This window comes from Oratosquilla oratoria, chromosome 7 (assembly GCF_046742065.1).
Source record: "Oratosquilla oratoria isolate Oo_2021 chromosome 7, ASM4674206v1, whole genome shotgun sequence".
Taxonomy (NCBI): Eukaryota; Metazoa; Arthropoda; class Malacostraca; order Stomatopoda; family Squillidae; genus Oratosquilla; species Oratosquilla oratoria.
Window position 1 is genome coordinate 84,690,730 of NC_134783.1, and position 23,090 is coordinate 84,713,819.

Here is a 23,090-nt window from a genome sequence, read left to right on the forward strand (position 1 = left end):
ATTAACTACATTTCATGAGTATTCATGAGTGCAGTTATTTCATGCACAATGGGGCCCGTGCACACAAGTTAGGAGATCAAAAAGTTTCTTGTAGACAATCAAATTGATGTGTTAGACTGGCCAGGTAATTCACTGGATCTGAACCCCATTGAGAATGCCAGGAAAGTTATGAAAAATAAGGCACAAGCATCCAAACCAACCAACATCAAGGTCCTGGAGCTGCAGCGTCTACGTCATGGGACCACCCCCCAACCCCAAGAGTTGGGGGCCAAACAGCAGCATCCACCCCTGGCCATCAGCTTGTGTACAGAGGTTGTATACTAGACTACTCCCCTTAGTGCCAATCCTGACTGTAGCCCTATCTTTGCAGCTGTATAATTCCATTCAACCTGCTCATAATGGGATGTACTAAGCTCAGCATGGAGGAAGAGTCTTGTGCTCTTGCTTTATTAGATCGAGGCATGTCTGTGATTCATGTAGCCACTGACAAATCTCTTCCTACGCAGACGACATAACAATCACATGCACACATCGTAACACAGACAAAGCTGCAGAAATAATCCAGCCATACCTTGATACACTCAACACATGGTTCATCACAAACAGACTCAAAATAGCTCCAACCAAATCTACAGCGACACTTCTCACCAACTGGACAAAAGAACACAAATACACACCTCATCTCTACATCAACAACACTCTAATACCACACACAAACACACCAAAAATGATTGGTGTAACATATGATACATCCATGTCTTTCAAACAACACATCACAAACATAAAAAACAAATGCACACCTAGGCTTAAAGCACTTAAGTCAATCATTGGAACAACATTTGGACAAAACAAAGAAACTAATATAACAATATACAAACAATGCATAGGCTCAGTGATGAATTATGCAAGTCCTGCATGGGCTCCTAATCTCAGTGAGATACCACAACACCCTTCAAATCATACAAAACAAAGCCCTAAAAACAATTACAGGCTGCACAAATACAACACCTACAGACCATTTACACCATGAAACAAAAATCCTCAAAGTCAAGGACCACCTCGACATGAGAGGCACACAAACACTTGCCGCAGCCACCACAAACACATCACACCCGCTACACTACATAGCAGAACACCCACACACACCAAGAAACATTAAAACAACACCCAAAGACCTTTATCACGCACAGATACTCTCTTCTCTTTCTCCACAACCACCAAATACCAGCCTCCGGAAACATATTCATAATCATATCACTCACCGCTCCATTAACACACTGAAAGACAACACACTGCTGCATGCCAGACCCCCTGATATCCACCCTTCTGAATCCTCTCTCCCACGAAAGGACAGAGTCCACCTGGCCAGACTGCAGTGCGGCCACCACCCAGCACTTCTAAGCTATCAGAATAGGCTGAATGACCACATTGTGAACAGCTGCCCAGGATGTAACACTTCACCCCATACCATACAACACATAATGGAAGACTGCATTATACACAATCATGCACGCAAACAACACAACATACACTCTATAAAGGATTTGTGGGAAAACCCAGTTTCGGCAGTGGCATTCCTTGGGGAGACGGGACTGCTCGGACAGACAGTCTAGGGAACGACAACAACAACAACAACCAACATCAAAAACCTGCAGGAGGCACCAAAGGGGATATGGATCAATATGGACATCTACTTTGGCAAGCTGGCTGAATCAATGCCCAAAAGACTTCAGATTGTAATGAAAAACAAAGGCAGTATGTCAAAATATTAAGTTTAAGGATATAATCACAATAGAATGCATGTAAGTGTAATGTTTGTTTTTTGTTAACCACATCATGTGAGTGTTATGATATTTTTGCCACAACTGTATTCCCTACAGTTTCCGATCAAGTACTTAATCAAGCTGTCAGCATCCGTGATGACGACAACAGCCCAGATGGTCTTTAGAATTATAGGTGCTGCATTACTAAGTACAGCTTAAATTACATAGGTTAGGTTAGAATAGATGAATTTAGCATCCTTTCATTTCATCGACCTCAACATCTATCAAAACAAACATGGCATATCATTCACCCACCAAGACTTCCTTTGTTAGTAAATCGGGTTTAGCAACTATTTTGTTATTAATTTCCACCAAGAAAAATGCAAATTACATTGATGTATTATAATTTAAAAGTTAGTTATTTTTTCTATTGCTGTTTCGCATAGGTGTACACTTCTAAGAATTTACCTTAACTTCTTATTTTTAGCTAGACATCTCAAAATTGCTCAGCCCTTTCAGTACCTTGCAATTTCTTTCTGTTATGACCAGCCTAAGTGCTAGGCTATATTACAACACAGAAAAAAAAAGATAAGTGTGTGTCCTTTAGCAATTTGCACAAGGATTTTAGAGAATCTCAGGTAGGGTAATCAAACTCTTCATTGAAATTAATTATTTACATAAAGAAAAAAACATTCAAATTACAGGGGACATAGAAGCAGATATCCACAAATGTAAAATAACATAATGCAAAAAGTAACTATAAGTACATGAAAATCTTGAATATCATTAGAGCATCACTTATTACACATTTCATATGAATAGTATGAAATAACTTAATACAGTGTTACCAGATAGGGTAGCTAGCATTGGGCTTGTATGCAGCATGTAAGAACTGGCTGGTGGACTTAAATTTTGATTAAAGTGGAGAGAAGATAAGGGTCTTGATTGCTAGAAGGTGTGCCAATGGAAATGCAACTGGAATGTCTTGGTGTCTTGAAGCAAATGAATAGTTCGGGAAGCCAGAAGTGCAAGGACTTCTGGTAGTAGGGGGAGATGCTTCAGAGATGGACTTGTTTGTAGATTTGTTACTTGCACAGAGAGAGAGAGGGCAGAGGAACATACTTAGCTTTGGTTGTGGAGAGGAAATCTGAAATAACTTGGTTGGTGGAGACTTACAACTTTGCTTGGAGATGCCATACACAGGTTTCAGTAGTTTGGATTGTTCAGTGCATTTGAAGGGGTCCAAAGGACTTGTTTAGTTGAGTTGTTGTAATGACAATGTAGAGAATTCTACATAATTTTCAAATTAACTTTGGGTGTCATCTTCTCTGCTTGTCTCTTCTCTCAGCTTTCTCTTGTCTCTTTTCTTCTTGTCTCTCCTCTCTCTCATCTGATCTGCCTCATATAGTCGTCTACAATGTTTTTAGCACACCAATACATATATTATGACTAATCAGTGGGTGAGCACACACTTCCCGCCTGAGCTAAATATGTTTTGGGTTCCTTATGTTATGAGAACAACAATTTGAAGTGGTGTGTGGCAACAATGAAGACATGTACATATACAAAATAGGTTATATATTACATACATATATTACATATGACAAGACAATATATGACAGGAATTATTATAAAATATCTAAATATGAAATTTACACAAGGACATGGAACTTTCTCCACTAAATTCTGGTGTGAAAAACTGCTGTTTTTGTCATCCTTACAAATATTGCAAATTCTGCAATAGAAGTGGAAAAATTGAAGAGATAACTACATAAAGGAAGTAAGAAAATTTAAGGGTCTTCCATCTGGATCAGGATCAAAAGCAGTCTCAAGCTACAGGGTTTAGTTGTATTTTTGGTGGATGTGGTTAGATATGGCATATATATTGATGGTACAGTAGTGTAATTAGGATAGTGTTACATTGATGCCCAGCTCTGGTGTCAACTCTCCATGTTCCTGTCTCGTCTGCTCTGAAATATTTTGATTGCGACAGCAAAGTGGTTTTGTGTGAATAAGACCCTTTCTTGTCACCTAGCACATTGAGTGAACTGTGGAGACATCTGCTCAGGTTATCAAGAATAAACCACAGAACTACATTTACATGTATTTGCATGTAAGGTTTATATGTAGACATATATACATGTATCATCAAATGATAATGGAATATAAATCTATCTCACCACTCAGACCTTTAACTCTCAGAGGTCTAGCTGGCTCCTTTAATTGGACCGCTTCTCACTAATAGATTAACTGCTAACAATCCTCGAGACCAAAACTGTGTCTCTTATACTTCATACATCCATACGGCTGCTTTGCCGACTACAAGTGATTAGTAGCCTTACTTTCAGGACTCAATTGGTCACTTCAACCATCAGGATAGAACTGAACTGGTCACTGATTCCTACGTACTAACCTCCTCAGTTGTAACAATGGTTCTCTTTAAAAAATTACACAGGTGAGAAGTCCTTTACACATCAAACAATCCTACATCATTCTATGTATTATTTCTAACAGTAGGATATATTAAGTAAGCATACAAAATCTTTAATAATAATAAAGAAATCTTCACTCTTTGCAAGGGATGTCAAAACAACCTTTATCACTCGAGAAAAGAAAACAGTGCAGGGGTGGTTGCAATACAATTTAAATACAGTGGTATCTCTACACATGCCCTTATGTACGCAAAATTCTATTTATGTGGTCAAATTAGGGGGAAAATCTTGTTGCCATTTACATGGGCTGTGTTGTGTCTCCTCCTGCCATCTTTGTTGTGTGCACAACTGGTCCTTTTTTTGGTGCCTACCCCTTGGTATTGTACTGTTTGTGCCTTTAGAATGCCTCCAAAACAGGTGAGAAGTCCTACTGAAGCTGGTGCTCAAAAGAAAACCAGCATCATTATTGAGAAAAAGAGGGAAGTGATTGCCAAAGCTGCTCAAGGTTTATGCATGTCTAAGCTGGTGAGAGAGTTTGGTATGCCTGAGTCAACAATAAGAACCATTCTTTTGAATAAAGATAAAATTCTGTCAGCTAATGTGTCTAAAGGTATAAGGCAGGGGTTCTCAAAGTGGTCGATATGAACCCCCAGGGGTCGATGAGACCATCCAAGGGGTCGACAAATAGCCAAGGGGTCAGTAGATAGGTAGGGGGTCAAAAAGGGTCAGTAAATTACTATGGGGTCTAAAGGCAGTCTTTAAAATTAAGTGGTTAGCATGAAATGATCCTGTTCTCTTCCCGTACTGAAAGAGTGAGAATAATCAACCAACCAATATCTAAAATTAAAGTCTGGAAATGGAGTCAAAAGTGGGAAGTGAACTTTAACAACAAGAAATGTAGTATAATGGATTTTGGAAAAGTAAAAATAGAATATCGAGGAAATACAAAATTGGTGAAGAAGTAAAAAAAGTGAGCTCTGAAAGGGACCTAGGAGTAATTATCAGCAAAGACATGTCACCAGACAAGCTTATCAACAAAAGTCAGAGAAACTTTCAATTTACTAAGATTGATGAAAGTGGCTTTTGACTATTTGGATGAGGAAATGGTAAAGAAAATATTAGTTACACCGGTAATACCAAGATTGGAGTGTGCTGCAACACTATGGACACCCAGTACTAAAAAGAATATAAAGAAATTAGAAAGAATACAAAGAGCAACAACAAAGATGGCACCAACACTCTCCAAATTGACATACAAACAAAGATTGTCCAAATTGGAACTACCAACCCTGGAACAAAGAAGAGAAAGAGGAGATCTACTGACTTTTACAGAATTATGAAAGGAAAGGAAGTCCTAGATAGAGGTGATTTATTAAAGTGGGACAAGGGAAAAACAAGAGGACATGAAAAGAAACTTAAAAGAATAGCTTCCCACACAGAGTAGTGGATATCTGGAGTAAATTAGATGAGGCAACAGTGTATGCAAATACTATTCAAGAATTTAAGAACAAACTTGATACTTAAAGATACAAAGATGGGTCATTACAAGCATAGCTCTCTTCCCATATAATACAACTAGGTAAATAAATATACCATTAAATATAGCATATAGTATAAATGAAATAAATGCATTTCTATTGTTTATTCAACTGACCTTTGCATGAATAATAATCATCACACAGTGGCATACCCAAATGGGTGGACTGTTCCTGAGTCTAGGAACATAACCCCCACCTCCATCCCATTACCTTCGTTTTATATATATTTGAAATATACAATTTAGAGATATGCAACCTGTTCAGGAATGTAACCCTCATGTAACTCAAGAGTTAATTGTAGTCTGCATGTTTGCTTATCAGATGTTCAGCTATGCTGCTACAATGTAACCAATTTGTTCAGCTGCACCAGGGAATTCTACTTGCTCTCTGGACTCAAATGTTGAATATCACTATATCTGGTCTCTTGGCTAAAAACAGTGATACACAGATGGGTTCTCTAATGAACCCCACAATGCAAATAACTAGGCTCTTCCTTACCACCTCAAAAGTTGGCTATGCAAGAACCTAAACCAAATGATAATAATACTTAATGAATTAACAGTAAATTTATATTGGATGTGGTGGACTAAGACCCTGTTTACACTAGCATTATAAACCATGTGGAAACTGCAGCAGTTCAAAACACGGAACCTTTTTTCAAGAGGCAGTTTCACTGCAGGAGCCAGACCACTGACCCTGACTAGCATCATGAGTCATGTCACCGTAGTGTCAGCTTGTCTTTAGTTTCTGCATCGGCGACAAGCACAGTGCAGGAAGAGAACACTGGATTCATCCATTACTGCAGTGGTTCTCAAACTTTTTTGTGAGAGACCCTATTTGGAATATTTCAATCCTTTGCGACCCAGAATAAAGTAAAGAGAAACAAAATGGAGAGTGATATATACTCTTTACTTTGGGGGAAAAAAAAAATGTGGACTGCTTTTCTTTACCAAAACTAAATTAACAGAATCCATGGCACTGTATTTCCTTCAGAAAACTAATTCAATTAGTCAAGTATTTGAAACACTGAAAACGTGGAAATTTTCCATGTCCCTGCGACCCATCAAAATTGATCTCGCGACCCAACTTTGGGTTGAGAACCACTTCATTACTGTGTGACAGATTAACATGTGTAACTCTCACTAACCATGCATGTGATCCACACATGTGTGATGGTACTCGTCTTTATTAAGACCTCCAAATCTTGCAGATCTGACAAATTCCTCAATCACAAAACAACTTGACTCAATAATGCTACGTAAGACAACATGACATCACCAATACGAAATGCCTAATGTCACCAGACAGATCCATTGATCCCTTTCTTATACCTACTGTCACGGTATTATATTTAAGTTGCACTGCAATCACCCCTGCACCATTTTCTTTTCTCGAGTGATGAAGGTTGTTTAGACATATTATGAAAGGGATGATTAGAGTTATGTGTGTGCACAAGAAAGTATGCAGTGGTGTTGTGAAAGAAGAATTTGCTGGGGATGATCAGGACCTAATAACTGAATGTGATGGACATACTCTACAGAATTCAACTTTATTGTGTAACCTAGATAGTAAGTTAACGCATCTGGATATTAAATTATGATGAGCCTTTTTAACCCTAGAACCACATCGCTGTTTTTGACGAATGTGAACCACATCGCCGGGAGAATTTTACCCTTTTTTGGAAAATAAAAAAAAACATGCTTAACTTCAAAACAGGTTTATTATAAAATAAGCATTGAAAGAGTAACTCTTAAACTTTAGAATGATGATATGTAAACTTAATTAGTACTTTGTTAACCCTGTACATGATTTAATGCAAAGTAAGGTAAAATCACTAAACGAAAAGTGTGTGCATGCGCGCGGGAGAAAATCTCCCTGCGATGTGGTTCAAGGGTTAAGTTGTACGTGGATACTAGTGGCTATGGAGTAGGTGGTGTGTAATAAGAGGTTGAGGGTGTTGAACATCCAGTAGGCTACTTTTCAAAGAAATTCTTGAAGTACCAGATAAGTTATAGAATGGTGGAAAAGGAAGCATTGGCTTTAATCTTTAATCTGAAATATTTTTATGTGTATATAAGAGGAACGGGAATGCCAGTAGAGGTATATACTGACTACAACCCTTTAGTGTTTTTTAATAAATTGAAGAATTGTAATCAAAGATTGATGAGATGGTGTTTACTTCTACAGGATTGTGATCTGACAATCACATGAAGAGTAGGCATAATGTAATAGCAGATGCTTTGTCACGTGTTCTAATGAGCTGTGGGGCATCTTGGGGAGAGGTGTTATGGTATTACCATACTGTGGTACCTCTATTTTCTCAATTAATCCAGTCTGTACAGCTCTGCATAAACGGAAATGCTATTTCCCATTGAAATCAATGTTAATTCAATTAATCCATTCCCGACCTCGAAAAAGTCTATTTTTTTCCCTCTGATATGATGAAGCCTGTCACCAAACAGACATAAATAGGTATGATTATGATGTTCCTGCAACATTAATGCCAAAAACTCAATGTTAAAGACCACTTACAAGATAAAAAATATAATGAAAAAAGCAATCTTTTGTACCTACCAATGGTAAGGCTTGCAGCTGGCATAGGGGGATGAGAGTGAGGTGGTGGAGTGGTGTGGGCTTACTGACCCCCGTCTGAAGGAAGAGGTGCTCCTTCAGCTAGAGCGGCACCCTCATCAGGGAGCTGTCGTTTGGCACAAGACTAGAAGAACTCTGTGATAGTTGCTTGCCAGCGCCATGTGTGCAGGATTTGGTGGTAGTGAGGCATGACCAGTTCATTGAACTGGCCTGCAACACAGCTCACTAGTGTCTGGTCTGGGTGTGTGACCTCCACGAAATCGTAGAGGTTCCTCCACATTACACAGGCTTCCTTCACCTTCTCTGTGGTGGGGCCCTGAATGCGATCGTCATGTCCTCAACCTCTTGCTGTTCCTGGGCCAGTTCGGCAACCTGCTCCTGATGCAGCTCTTTCAGTTCCTCGGTGGTCAATTCATCCTTGTGCTCCCCTACTAACTCCTCAACACCCCCGTCCTCCATCTCCAGGCCCAGGTCCCTCCCTAGCACAACGATGTCCGAGATAACTGATGGACGGGCAGGCTCAAAGCCCTCGAAGTCCTGCTTCCTGTCAAATGATGGCCAAAGCTTCTTCCATGCTGCCTGTAGAGTCCTGATGGTAACCTGCTCCCAGCTCTTGCTAATCATCTTGACACAGTGCAAGATGTTGAAGTGGGACTTCCAAAATTCGCAAAGGATTAGGTCTGTGTCAGTGGTAGCTATAAAACAGCATTCAAACAGAGCATGCATGTACAGTTTCTTCAAATTAGAAATGTCCTGCTGGTCCATCGGTTGCAGAATGGAAATGGTGTTCGGAGGCAGGAATTTAATTGTGATGAAATCCAGGTCTTGGGGGAAGATGTGTGTGCATGTCAAGGGGATGTGCTGGGGCGTTATCCAACAGCAGGAGGCACTTCAGTGGCAGTCCATTCCCCTGCAGAAACTTCTTGATCTCAGGGCCACATGCCCCTTCAAGCCACTTCTGGCACAGCTGTTGGGTTGCCCACGCCTTCGTATTGGAACGCCACATCACTGAAGTCTGCTCTTCAGGACATTGCCCCTCTTGAATGCTCATGGCAACCTTGAATGATACACTACAAGCGGTGTGATCTTGCAGTCTTTGCTCGCATTAGCACACAATATCACTGTAAGCCTGTCTTTCATAGGCTTATGCCCCAGCAAAGCTTTCTCCTTAGCAGTAATGTAGGTGCTGTTAGGCATCCTCTTCCAAAAGAACCCTGTTTCATCACAAATACCTGCTGTGGCAGGTAACCCTCACAATGCATCAGCTCCTCAAACTCCTTGACGAATGCCTCAGCTGTGTCCGTGTCTGCACTTGCCGCCTCACCATGCTGTGTCACTCTGTGGATGCCTGTACGTTGCCAAAACTTCTCAAACCACCCCTACTGGCTGTAAAGGGCACTGAAGGTGGTGTAAGCTGGCCACTGGTACCAGCCTGTTGCCGCTGCAGGTTGGCATACACTTGGTGAGCCCTTGAACAGATCATTTCCTCACTCAAGCTGTCACTCTTATGCTGCTTCTCCTGTATTCACACAAGCAATACTTTTCCACCTCATCCAACAATGCTGGCCTCTTATGTGTGCTCACATACCTTATACCCTTAGACACATTAGCTGACAGAATTTTATCTTTATTTAAAAGAATGGTTCTTATTGTTGACTCAGGCATACCAAACTCTCACCATCTTACACATGTGTAAACCTTGAGCAGCTTTGGCAATCACTTCCCTCTTTTTCTCAATCATAATGCTGGTTTTCTTGCGAGCACCAGCTTCAGTAGAACTTCTCACCTGTTTTGGAGAAACTTTAAAGACACAAACGGTACAATACCAAGGGGTAGGTACCGAAAGAAGGACCAGTTGTGCACACATTAAAGAAAGATGGCAGGAGCAACACAGCACATGAATGGTGATGTCAGCAAGATGGCGGCATGGGATTTGATTTTCCACGCAGTAATGGACAACTATTATGCCTGCGTAAATAGAAATTTTCTGTGTAAATAGCAGCAAGATTTTCCCCATAATTTGACCACATAAATAGAATTTCACGTACGTAAGGGCTCTTGTAAATAGAGGTACCACTGTATCTTGTATATTTTGTCTGTCAGTATATTTTGTCCGTCAATGTAGTGCATCCAAGTTAAGGAATTCAGAAAGATTCTTCATATTACAACAAAAATGTCAGTACATCCAAGAAGTGTTTACAAAACTGAAATTCTTAGAGTTGGTCATCAAACAATACAAAAGAAAAGCAGAAAAAATAATGGAAAGTAGTCATGATAGCAGTGTACCAGTCACTGACCAGTGACACAACCACAGCTATTGTTCAGGTGCTCAAGGAATGGAATGGTATGCCAAAACAGGAGGACAAAAATAGAAATCTCGAAAATGAAAAAGAACAATAACATTAAGACTAGTATTCACTTGGTCTTTGGATCACGTGTTGTACTTGTGATCGACAGCTATTTCCCTCCTGGAAGAGAGCTCAGAGCTCGTAGGTCCGATCTATGGGTAATGCTATGGCCTTACACACACACACACCCCCAACTCCCTGCCCACGAGAGTCAGAGTAACGACCCGAAGCGCAGCTGTACCGAAATAATTTCGGCCCTGGTCAGGATTCAAACCAAGCACTACGTGCACCACCATGCTAGTAGTTCATCACTCTACCAACTGCGCCACCGAGTCGTGTGAAGTAGTGTTTAAGATTCTGTGTTAAGAATGTAATAAGTCTTGCATCAGTGAAATATCACATGGCCTAAAAACATAACACTCACAAAATAGTGCAATGACATACAAAATAGTACTCCCACTAACACTTGTGGTTGGATAACACCAAACTCATTATGGACTGGAATAAGATTGAGTTAATATGTGGAAACCCCCATACTGGCATATTGACTGCATAGTAACATACAGCTAATGCTTTGAGGACTTTTGTCATGTTAAAGTAAAATCCCTACTCATAGAGCAATGATAACTACTTTTGTACTACAAATGTGTTCCCTATATGTTCTTCCTTTGAAATTGTCCTTTACCACTTTTATGAATCTCTTCCTATCACCTATGATAAGTTGTGAAAGAATTCAGCCACTGTGTTTCTCATGCATGTTGTAAAAAGCAACTAAGCTGGACTGAGTGATGGGACTAAGGATCTTGTTCTCTATATACTCATCCTCCAAGAAGTCAAGGTATAAGAGGGCCTGGGAGGGGAATTCCAGCCAGAATCCTAAGAATTAGGTCATTAAATGTGTGTGGTTGTGGTACAGATGAGTAAAAGGAAAGAGATTGTCAGCTTGTAAGAAGGAAGATGGGTGTGTTAGCATTAAGTGAAACTAAGTTGAAAGGGAGGGGTGATTTTGAGTTTGGGAGAGGTGGGGAAAGTGCCAGGAGTGATAAGTGGCCAAGGGAGGGAAGGAGTGGCTCTGTTGATAAGATAAGTGTGTGGTGGAGTGGATTGAAGTATCTTCAAGTTTTATTAATAGGGGTGCAGGTGAAATCCATCACAGTCATTTTCATGCTATCTCCCACTGCCACAGTTAGACCCTCCCTCACTTCCTCCATATTCAATAAATCCTTGGAATACTTCGCACATCTTTGCCTCCCCTTTACTTCTGTTAATATCTGTTTGTCTGTACCCATTACCTTTCTTTTCTACCCGAGTCCCCCTCCCCCACCACTTTTTGCACTTCCTTCCAAAACATTTTTTTTATTCTTCTCAAAATTCTCTGTCAAATTCCTACTGCATTTTACATATGCTCATACTCTGTGTTTCCCTTGCTTTGCATTTTGGTTCTCTCTTCTTTCTGTATCTCTCGTATACTTTCCTAATTCTAATTTGTGACCAATCCTCATAAACTTGTTTCTTTTTCTTCCTTCACTACCTTTACCTCTTCATTCCACCATTTGCTGTCACTCCTGTTCCCTCCCATCCTTCTCATCCCACGTATCATCTTTGCAGATGATATAAATACTTGTGTTTCTAAAATACCCGATTTCAGTAAAGCTCAGTTCATAGGACTATGTCAGGAGTTTCAGCTTACAGATTGGGAGGCAAAATTAAACGAAAGACCTGTAGATCAGATGTGGGAAATATTTCAAAATACGCTCACTAAGATGATTCAAACTTACATTCCTTTTAAGGACAGACGTCCCCCAAATCAGGCTCGCCCAAAGTGGCTCGACAAAGAAACTGAAAAAAGTACAGGTGTCCCTCAAATAACGCGGATTCAAATAACACGGATTCAATCATACGCGGATTTTATTTCAAAACCATCTCAAATGTAGAGCACCGTTTTAAAATTCGCGCCAAGTCGGGCACGCATACGCACACACGCGGCAACATCACAAACAATTTTACCGCCCTAACCTGTTGAAGTGTAATGTTTCTTTCGTTTGGAACACAACTAATAAGTCTGATAATGACTGCGCTTGTCGTGTCTTAATTTCTCTTATGAGGTTCTTGTTACTGGCGGTGGTGGTTTGGGAGATCAAAAACAGACATATACACGCTTACACATGTGTAAACACGTACACGTAGACACGTGTTAGACAACCAGTGTATGTTGTGAATGCGCGTGCGTGTACACACAAATACGAACACAGACACACGCACGTTCACATGCTTACTTGTACATGTTAACACAGACGCATACATGCACGCACACACACACACACACACTTCAGCGAATGGACGGCTTGGATGACGTTCTGAAGAAAACTGAAGTCTGTGGATCCCAACGCAAAGAGAAGTGCCTAGTGTTTTTGCAGGGTGGGGGGGAAATTGCTCGTGGAGTAGTGGGAAAGTAGGGAAAGAGGAAAAGGGGAGGGATTACTGAGGGAAATGGAAGGAAATGAGGATGGAGTAGACTTGGCCCAGCCAGACAAGCGAAAGGTAAACAAAAGACTGAGTGAGGATGAAATGTCTAATAAAAATGTAAAGATTAGAAGTATAGAGAGGAGTAATACAGAAGAAAGTGACGAGAATATGTTCCAGGGATTTAAAGAGGGTGGGGGGGACACACCCCCCCCCCCCCCCCCCCCCCCCCCGACTGATAAGACTAGAGGAGAGAGTTGATAAGGTGATCGAGGACTTGGAACGTAAGTTAGGTAATGTAGACTCCATTTTCCAGAGAATTGAAAGGTTGGAACAACTAGAGAAGGCTAACAGAAACTTAACTGAAGAAATAGAGGACCTAAAAAGACAGTTAGGAAATGTAAAGGAGGAGAATGAGAAATTGAAGAAGAATAGTAATGAAAACAGAGAGAAAATAGCTAAAGAAGCTAAAAATTGGAGAACAACCCAAGAAGGGAATAAGGTTTCATTCACTGACATAGTCAAACAGCAATTGAAAGAACATAATGAAGACTCAGTTATTAAAGTGATGAGACAGAAGGAGAATATAGTAAGAGAATTAGCTGACAAAAAGAAATGTATAATTATATTAGGAATGGAAGAGAAACATAACCCAGATAGAACCGCAAGAATCAAGGAGGAAAATGAAAGAGTAAGCAGTTTACTAAAATTAGTCCAGGAAGATGAACCAGAAATTATAAAGGAAATTGAGGAAAAATTCAGACTCGGAAAATATAGTACAGATAAGACCAGACCAATTAAGATTAAATTCAGGTCACAAACAACGGCAGAGAAAATTCTATCCAAAACAGGGAAACTAGCAACAAATGATCAATATAAAAAGGTATGGATAAAAAGAGAAATGAATAAGGAGGAAAGAGAGGCAGAAAAGCAGAAAAGACTTGAAGCTAAGGCAAAAAACGAGGAAAGAACGGAGTCAGAGAAAGAGAGATTCTATTGGAGAGTAGTGAACATGAAAATAAAGCAGTTCGACATACTAAAGAAAAACATAAGGGAAACAGAGAACACAATGGAAGTGGCAGAAAACTAAGAGCGTCTTACACAAATATAGATGGATTGATAACAGGATTGAATGAACTGAATGATTATTTGAAAGAAAAAGAACCGGACATAATGGGAATTGTAGAAACAAAATTAAAAGGCCCACTACCACCCAACAGTGTAGGACATAATGCATACAATTGTTGGATTAGAAACAGAGAGAAAAAACAAGGGGGTGGAGTTATGTTCCTGACTAAGAAGGATATAAACGTGAAAGGTGTCATATATGGAAAGAATACAGTAGAGATGATTATGATAGAAGTGGAAGACCGAGATAAGAAGAGCAGAAAATTTGTGATCAATTATGTGCCTCCGAAAACAGCCTCATGGGAGGAGAGTGAACATAAAAGTATGTTAGAGGACACAAAGATAGCATTAACTAAAATAATGGAAGACGGAGGAAGAATAGTTATGATGGGCGACTTTAATTGCAAAGAAATCTGCTGGGAAGAAATGACAGTAAAGAGTGGTGATGACTCATGGGGAAATGCTCTACTTGAGATGATTACTGACCATTCAATGACACAATGGATACAAGAGAACACTAGGTATAGAAATGAAGAAGAACCATCGAGGCTAGACTTAATAATTACATCTGAACCTAGAATAGTGGACAAGATTGAATATAAAACACCAATAGGTAAAAGTGACCACATATTGATTGAACTGGAACTTAATGAAGAAAAATATATCAAAAGAAATGAACAATATAGAAAAGGAAGAATGATGTATGAAAAAACAAACTTTGATAAAATAAGAGAATTCTTCCAACAAGAAAACTGGGAAGAAATATACAAAGAAGAAACATCAGTGGAAGAGAAATGGAATATTTTGACAAAAATTTACAAAAAAGGAGTGGAAAAGTATGTCCCAAGACAAAAACAAGAAAAAGAATATGTAAAATGCTGGTACAACAAAAGTTGTAGGGAGTTAAAAGACAAAAGAGACAAAGCCTGGACCAGATGGAAAAAAGACAGAAGACCTGAAAGATGGAAAATATATACTGGTTATAGAAATGAATATGTACAAAAGTGCAGAGAGGAAAAAAGAAAATATGAAAAAGATGTTATAGAAAAGTGTAAAGATCAACCAAAACTATTCTACAGATTTGTAAACAATAAACTGAAAAACAAACAAGACTTGGAGAAATTAAGACAAGGAGGAGTTGAATACACTGAGGAAATGGAAATGGCAGAAATTATGAACAAACATTTTAAATCAGTGTTTACAAGGGAAAATATACAACCTGAAGAGATTGAGTGGAAAGAAAAAGTCCCCCCTATGGAAGAAATAGAAGTAACAAAGAATGAAATATTGACACACTTGGGTAATTTTGATGTCAGAAAATCGCATGGGCCAGATGAAATAGCAAACTGGATTCTGAAAGAATGCAGGAATGAACTGGCAGACAAAATACATAGCATAATAAGCAGTTCCTTAAAAGAAGGAAAAGTTCCAGAAGATTGGAAAAAAGCAAATATAGTACCTATATATAAAGGAGGAAATAAAGAAGAACCTACCAACTATAGACCAGTCTCTCTAACAAGTACAATAGCAAAAATTTGTGAAAGAATTATTAAAAGTAGATGGGTAAAGTGTTTGGAAAAAACAACGTGCTAAATCCAAGGCAATTTGGATTCAGACAAGGACAATTGTGCGTCACCAATTTAATATGTTTCTATTCAAGGCTAATAGAAAGAGATGGATGGGCTGATTGTGCATTTCTAGACCTAAAAAAAGCTTTTGACAAAGTACCACATAAGAAGTTGCTTAAGAAATTAGAATATGAAGGAGGAATACAAGGTAAATTGCTAAATTGGATGGAAGACTTTTTGCAAGAAAGAAAAATGAGAGTAGTGATAAGAGATCAGCACTCAAAATGGAATGAAGTAATAAGCGGTGTCCCGCAGGGAACAGTTCTGGCCCCAATAATGTTTGCTATATATATTAATGATATGGATGACGGAATTGAAAGCTATATGAGCTTCTTTGCAGATGATGCAAAACTACTGAAAAGAGTGAAAACTGAAGAAGATTGTGAATCACTACAGAGAGATCTAAATAAAGTACAAGAATGGAGTAGGAAGTGGGAGATGGAGTTCAATACAAAAAAGTGTAGTATAATGGAATTTGGAAAAAGCAAAAACAGAATAACAGGATCATATAATTTGGGAGAAGAAGGAATAAAAAAAGTAGAAAATGAGAAGGACCTGGGAGTCATTGTTATGAATAATATGTCACCTGAGAAACATATAAATAAGATTTTTGGAGAAACTTATAATTTAATAAGAACAATCAAAGTGGCATTTACATACCTGGATGAAGAAATGGTGAGGAAAATCCTAATCACCCTGATAAGACCAAGATTGGAATATGCAGCAACGATATGGTCACCATGTACAAAAAAATGTATAAAAAAACTTGAAAGAATACAAAGAGCAATTACAAAATTGGCACCAACACTCTCAAAACTATCATATGAAGAGAGACTACAAAAACTTAAAATACAGACACTAGAGCAAAGAAGAGAGAGAGGAGATTTGATAGCTATTTACAGAATCATGAAAGGCATAGAAATTACTGATAGAGAGAATCTGATAAAATGGGATGACAGAAATACAAGAGGACACGGAAAGAAAATAAAAAAAGACAGCTACAGAAGAGATTTGAAAAAGAACAGCTTTCCTCACAGAGTAATAGACAGTTGGAACAAGTTAGATGAGAAAGTGGTGTGTGCAAAAACAATACATGAATTTAAAAATAGTTTAGATAAAATGAGATATGAAGACGGGACCCCACGAGCATAGCTCCCCTTCCCGTAAAATACAACTAGGTAAATACAACTAGGTAAATACATACACATACATACGGTTCTCGGTATTTAATATGGAAAGTCAGTATACGTGGATTTGGTCATACGCGATAATTTCAGGAACCTAACCCCCGCGTTATTTGAGGGACTCCTGTATTGCTAAAAAGAGACAGGCTTATAAGAAATATAAGTGCGCGGGTGCATCTAATGACTATGAAAGTTATGTATCAATACAGAGGGATTTAAAAAAGACAATAAGAAAAAGAAAACAACAATATGAAATGAACATCGCTGATAAATCCAAAGAGAATCTCAAAGAATTCTATAGTTACAATAAAGATAAAAAAGTTGTTAGGAATCACATTGGTCCACTATTATCTGCTGACGGTCAACTTGAATATTCAAATAAAGGAATGTGTAATATCTTAAACAATTATTTTAGCTCAGTATTCGTAAACGAATCACCTCAAAGTGAATTCCAAACTGAAAAGTCTAGGGTAAACTTACTACGGTAAATATAACAAAAGAAAAAATTAAAAGGTGTATATATAAACTCAAAGTTAATAAAACACCAGGGCCTGACGGTTGGCATCGAAGAATCTTAAAGGAAATGAAAAATGAGATTGTTGTTCCATTAGAAATTATTTTCAAGAAATCCATCATATCGGAGATGTCCCAAGAGAATGGAAGCTAGCTAATGTTACTGCCATATTCAAAAAAGGTGACAAAAAGAAGCCAAATAACTATAGGCCTATAAGTTTGACTTCAATCATAGGAAAAATAATGGAAACTATCATCAGAGATGCTATCGAACATCATTTAGAAAGTAACTGTTTGATAAATGATAGCCAGCATGGTTTCAGATGGAAATGTTCTTGCGTGACTAACTTACTCGAATTCTACAACACAGTTATCTTGAATTATGACAAAAGAAACAATATAGATTTAATATATCTAGACTTTGCAAAAGCTTTTGATACTGTCTCACACGAAAGACTACTTACTAAATTAGCTTTACAAGGAATAAGTGGTAGCCTATTAGGTTGGACCAGTAATTGGTTGAATGGTCGAAAACAGAGAGTTGTTTTAAATGGAAAAACTTCTAGATGGAAAAATGTTACAAGTGGAGTTCCTCAGGGTTCCGTTCTTGGGCCACTTCTATTCATAGTATATATAAATGATATAGACCATGGACTAAAATCTACTGTTTCCAAATTTGCTGATGATACAAAACTGTGCGGAGTGGCAAATAATCACTTAAACCAATTAGTTATTCAAAAAGATTTAGATAAATTACAGCAATGGTCTGAAAAGTGGCTAATGAAATTTAACGCAAGTAAATGCAAGGTAATGCACATAGGAAAAATAACAGTAAGTACAATTACAAGTTATTTGGAAATTCGTTAACAAAAGTGGATAGTGAAAAAGATCTTGGCGTAATTATCAGTAACGACCTCAAATCATCCAAGCAGTGTATTTCAGCCTCTGAGAAAGCAAATAAGATTCTAGGACTGATTGCGCGATCTTTTGATTTCAAAAGTCCATCACTCATTAACCCCTTCCATACGGTGCCGCACACGTAGGCGTCATGGGGAGCGAGTGTATTCGCGAGGCTGCCATATCGGCGTCTTGATTATATTTATTGTAGTCGCCCCTCCATAATGACATTCTTTCTAATTCTTTTGTAATCGCATTTTCTATGGTTATCAAAATTCACGGGTGAAGAGAGAACGATCGATATAAGCGGTGACTATATTTTATGATGCGAGTATTATTACGACACGTCGTACGGCTGGCATTGGCTGCTGCCACCGAGATCTAAGTCCATGACGCCTACGTGTGCGGCACCGTATGGAAGGGGTTAACAAGCTATATAAATTGTTAGTTCGTCCACATTTGGAATATGCTGTTTCCGTATGGTCACCGAATCTCATTAAAGACATTGACAGACTGGAAAAAGTACAACGGTGAACCACAAAACTGATTCCAAATATAAAAAATAAATCATACAAAAATCGACTAAAACATATGAATCTGTTTTCCCTAAAAAAGCGTAGACTCAGAGGTGACTTGATACAGGTCTTTAAGATTTTATAGGGAATTGACAACATCAAAAGTGACAAAATTTTCACATTGAATGAGAATCAGACAAGAAACAATGGTCTCAAACTGTCCAGAAATAGATTCAATTTGGAAGTGGGTAGAAACAACTTTGCCAACCGTGTAGTTAATGAATGGAATAAACTTCCTGCACAGGTAGTGCAATGTAGTTCAGTTCGAAGCTTTAAGAATCATTTAGATAAACACCTAAGCAAGATGCTGTAATGATTATAATTTATTTTATATTATTTGTTTTTATTTTGTTATCATTTGTCTGATTTTCATTTATTATTAGTTATATGTTAATTTATTATTATTTACTATTTACCTGTTTGTTTATTATTTAACTATACCTATGCATTTATTGATGTATTTTATTTGTTATTTACATTATCATAGTTTTTATTTATTATTTTATTATGATTTTTTTATGCATCCGACCTAGATATGGGTCAAAAGGTCTCCTGTCGGCATGCTCCACCTTTGTAATCCTTTGTAATCACTTATTCTTTGAAACATACCCATTCTTCTTCCACTCCTGTTACCCCCTTATCCCTCACCACCTCTCATATTTCTCTCAACTTCTTTCGGTTTGCCCTCGTTTAATTTATTTAACCTTGAGATGTCACTGTCCTCCTTTTCTTCTTTTTCTTCTTGCAACTCACTTTGTTATGGACTGAATGGTCTCTAGCTAGCATGTTTTGCCATTGTAGTCCAATGTAATACATTGTTGAGACTGTTCATGAACAATTTTTATAGCATGATCATACCATCAGTATATAGTGTTGGTACAGTTCAAGTTTGGTGGAGATGCAGTTGGCAGTGTAGTGCAACAGAATTTGAGCTTGGATTTTGGTATTCTATAGTAATTAATTTGACATGTTGGTCACTTCTGAATTTTATTATGTTATTGATGTGATAGTGTAGAAGTGTGGTGGAGGGTAGATATTCTAAGTTTGGTATGATTTGATGATTAGTATGGTGGTGATATTCATATGTTCTTGCAGTGATGGATGCATGATTGGTACAATGATGGGAAGCAGCAGCAACACAGTCACAGGTGGAGTGGTCATGTCCAAGCGGCAGATAAGGTTTGTGATGGTAGCAGGTATGGCCCTGCTGTTTGGGCTTGTTCTCACTGCTCTAAATGTGTATGAACTGCACCGTCTTACCAAGGAACACTGGTCTAAGGCACATATTGGAAGAAGAAGTGCTGTTGTTGAAGGTCAAGACCAGTATTTTGGCCACCCAATTGCATGGGTTCGAGGTAACCACCTAGAGACAGGCTATCTTAGCCATGTTACTAATGTTCTTACTCGTATTGGGTATGAGCTTGGTGATGAAAAGGATAGTTGGGATATCCTGTGGTCACATAACTACCCATTCAAAGAACTAAAGAGTATTATGAAGCAGCTTAAACCTCATCAGCGTGTTAATCACTTCCCAGGATCTGGTTACATTTCCAACAAGTTAAATTTGGCCACATCAGGATTAGATAATATTCCACGTGCTTACAGGATGCCTGATGAGAAAGACAAACTCTTAGAATATGCCAAACAACACCCAGACATAATGTATGTACAAAAGTCAAATAACCATCGTGGTATCAAGATAGAGAAGCTAGATAACTTAAACCTGAAAGCTGATGGATCATTTATTCAGGAATTTATCCACACACCCCTTCTCATTGATGGTCACAAGTTTGACATTGGAGTTTACACAATAGTCACTTCTATCAAGCCTCTCCGAGTTTATATATATGAAGGTGATGTACTTTTCAGGTGAGGATAAAAGTTGTAACTGATGTATAATTGCATGTACAAACAAACCTCCTTATAAAATCAAGTTGTGTTTCCAGAAAACCAATTGCACAATGAGCAAATTATAGTGTATGATTGGTGGAGATATCTTCACCTAATTTTAGTTTGCAAGAAAAGAGCTATGCTCATGGATCCTTTCTCTTACTCTCAAGTTATCATGCATATACTGAAAGGCCCTGTTGGTGACAGAAATATACTGAATGGTTAGCCAAGGTACTTAGCCACACTTCATCCCACAACCATCTAACATCCACTTGTTTTCCCTTTCTTTTTAACTCCTTATGGATGAAGGGTTATTGCTGTCACCTGCCCACTGCCTGGGTCAGAAGCAATGCAGCAAGACACAGCACCTCCAAAGTAGAGTGCAACTACCAAAGCTTGTTTATCTCCACAACTTTATTACATGGTGCCACCCCCATCCACTGCAGACTATAAAGCAGACAAGAAGAAATCCCTTTGAACTACATCTGTTCATCACCCATTCACAAGCACATTCCATTCAAACTCTCTTGCCTTCTTCCTTCCCTGTTTGACAGACATTTTCCTTTTACCCAAGGCCCATTTCACCCTATCCATCCATCTGTCCATCCCATTCTTGGTCGTACCTTCAAGTTCACTCTATCCACCTCTGCTGTCCACACTTTTTTTTTTTTTCCCACTCATTCTTCCTATATGACCAAACCATTGCAGTATTCTTTGGTCAGCCCTATCTACCATTTCTTTTTCCACCCCTACTCTTCACCTCACATCCTTGTTTCTCAATATCCATCCTTGTAACCCTCATAATTTTTCTTAAACAATTTCAAATACATTTAAACTCCAGAGGGTAGATTTTAATTTTCCACTTTAAAATCAATCACCCTGAAGATTTTGTGGCTGTAAAGATACATCAGTACAACTTGGAAATACTACATTCCCATTGGTAGAAAAGACCTTATTTCTGGGTGTAGCTTTTGACAACAGACTCATGTGGACTCCTCACCTCAGACAACTGAAACCATACTACGTCCAGACTTCTGATCTGAAACAACAGTCCCACACAAGATGGAGAACAAATAGACAATCACACTGGAACACCAGGCTCTCATACAAAGTAAACTTGACTATAAATATCAAACCTACTGTGTTATACCTATTGCTTTCCAAATGCTAGAACCTATATATCTTATGCCTTGGTAGAGGTGCCTTTCACAGTACTCTACTAAAAAATTTATATGTGGAAAGTGGAACCTTCTTGTACCTTGATATCACTAGAACATCTACCACATCAAGAACACCTCGAGTATCAACCTACTTCCCACATTATTGAAACATCCCCATCTAAAAGCAATGTCAGCTGCATTTTACGAGTATCCTCCATTCCATCCTTATTGTCCTCATCTATGTTTTCTCATTTAGGATAGTTATGCACTCGGGGTTCAATACATCCATGTACAAAATATTTTCTTTTTTCTCACCATGTGATCATATTGGGTTTTTGGCATTTATGGTATCAAAAACTCATATGGATAGGATTGTCATAATCTGTTATATGTTCCATGTCTTTACCCAGTCTATATTTACCTTGAAACTGAGCCCTACTTTTTTCAAAATGGATTCAGACTTTATCTGCATCTGCACTAGGTTATTTTGTGCATCTTTACATAAACTATGGGGCTTTGGGGAGGAGGGGAATGTCTGTTGAGGATGGACGGAAGAGGACAGAAGACGAGTGAATGGAGAATGGTTGTATATGGATGATGTAGTGATCCATGAGGTGGAATGGGTAGGGGATGGGGGGCAAGGAGGTATGTGTGAGAAAAATTTGACGCAGTCTGAATGGATTTCTCCCTGTCTTCTCCTTTTCTGCATGAGGGGACGGAGAGGGGGGTCACCAATTTAATAAAGTGGTCTTGCTGTGGATGTGCTGTCTTGCGACACTGCTTCTGACCCAGGGCAGTGGACAATATACAGGGATGACCCATCATCCAGGAGGTGCCAAGATAAAAATGAGGGAAGAGGGTGGAGGGGAGTGGAGTGTGATAGGGATGGAATGGGAGTGGTTTTTATGCCTTTGTTTTTTGGCTACCTCCCTTATAAGGGGGGGGGGGAAGAAACCCTTTGGTATATGTATGTATGTAT

The 23,090-nt window shown here is 38.6% G+C and overlaps 1 protein-coding gene across 6 annotated transcripts in view; it reads left to right on the forward strand.

Moving 5' to 3' along the window:
- The window catches only part of LOC143027247 (putative tubulin polyglutamylase ttll-15), a 175,246-nt gene that overhangs the window by 19,982 nt on the left and 132,174 nt on the right, over window positions 1-23,090 (forward strand). The window contains exon 2 of one of the 6 annotated variants that reach the window (XM_076188532.1): window positions 20,157-20,930. The exons of 4 other annotated variants lie outside the window; for them this stretch is intronic. In XM_076188532.1, the coding sequence (XP_076044647.1) occupies window positions 20,157-20,930 (774 nt within the window). The remainder of the gene's footprint in view (window positions 1-20,156; window positions 20,931-23,090) is intronic. One more of the 6 variants, XM_076188529.1, reaches the window with a different exon arrangement.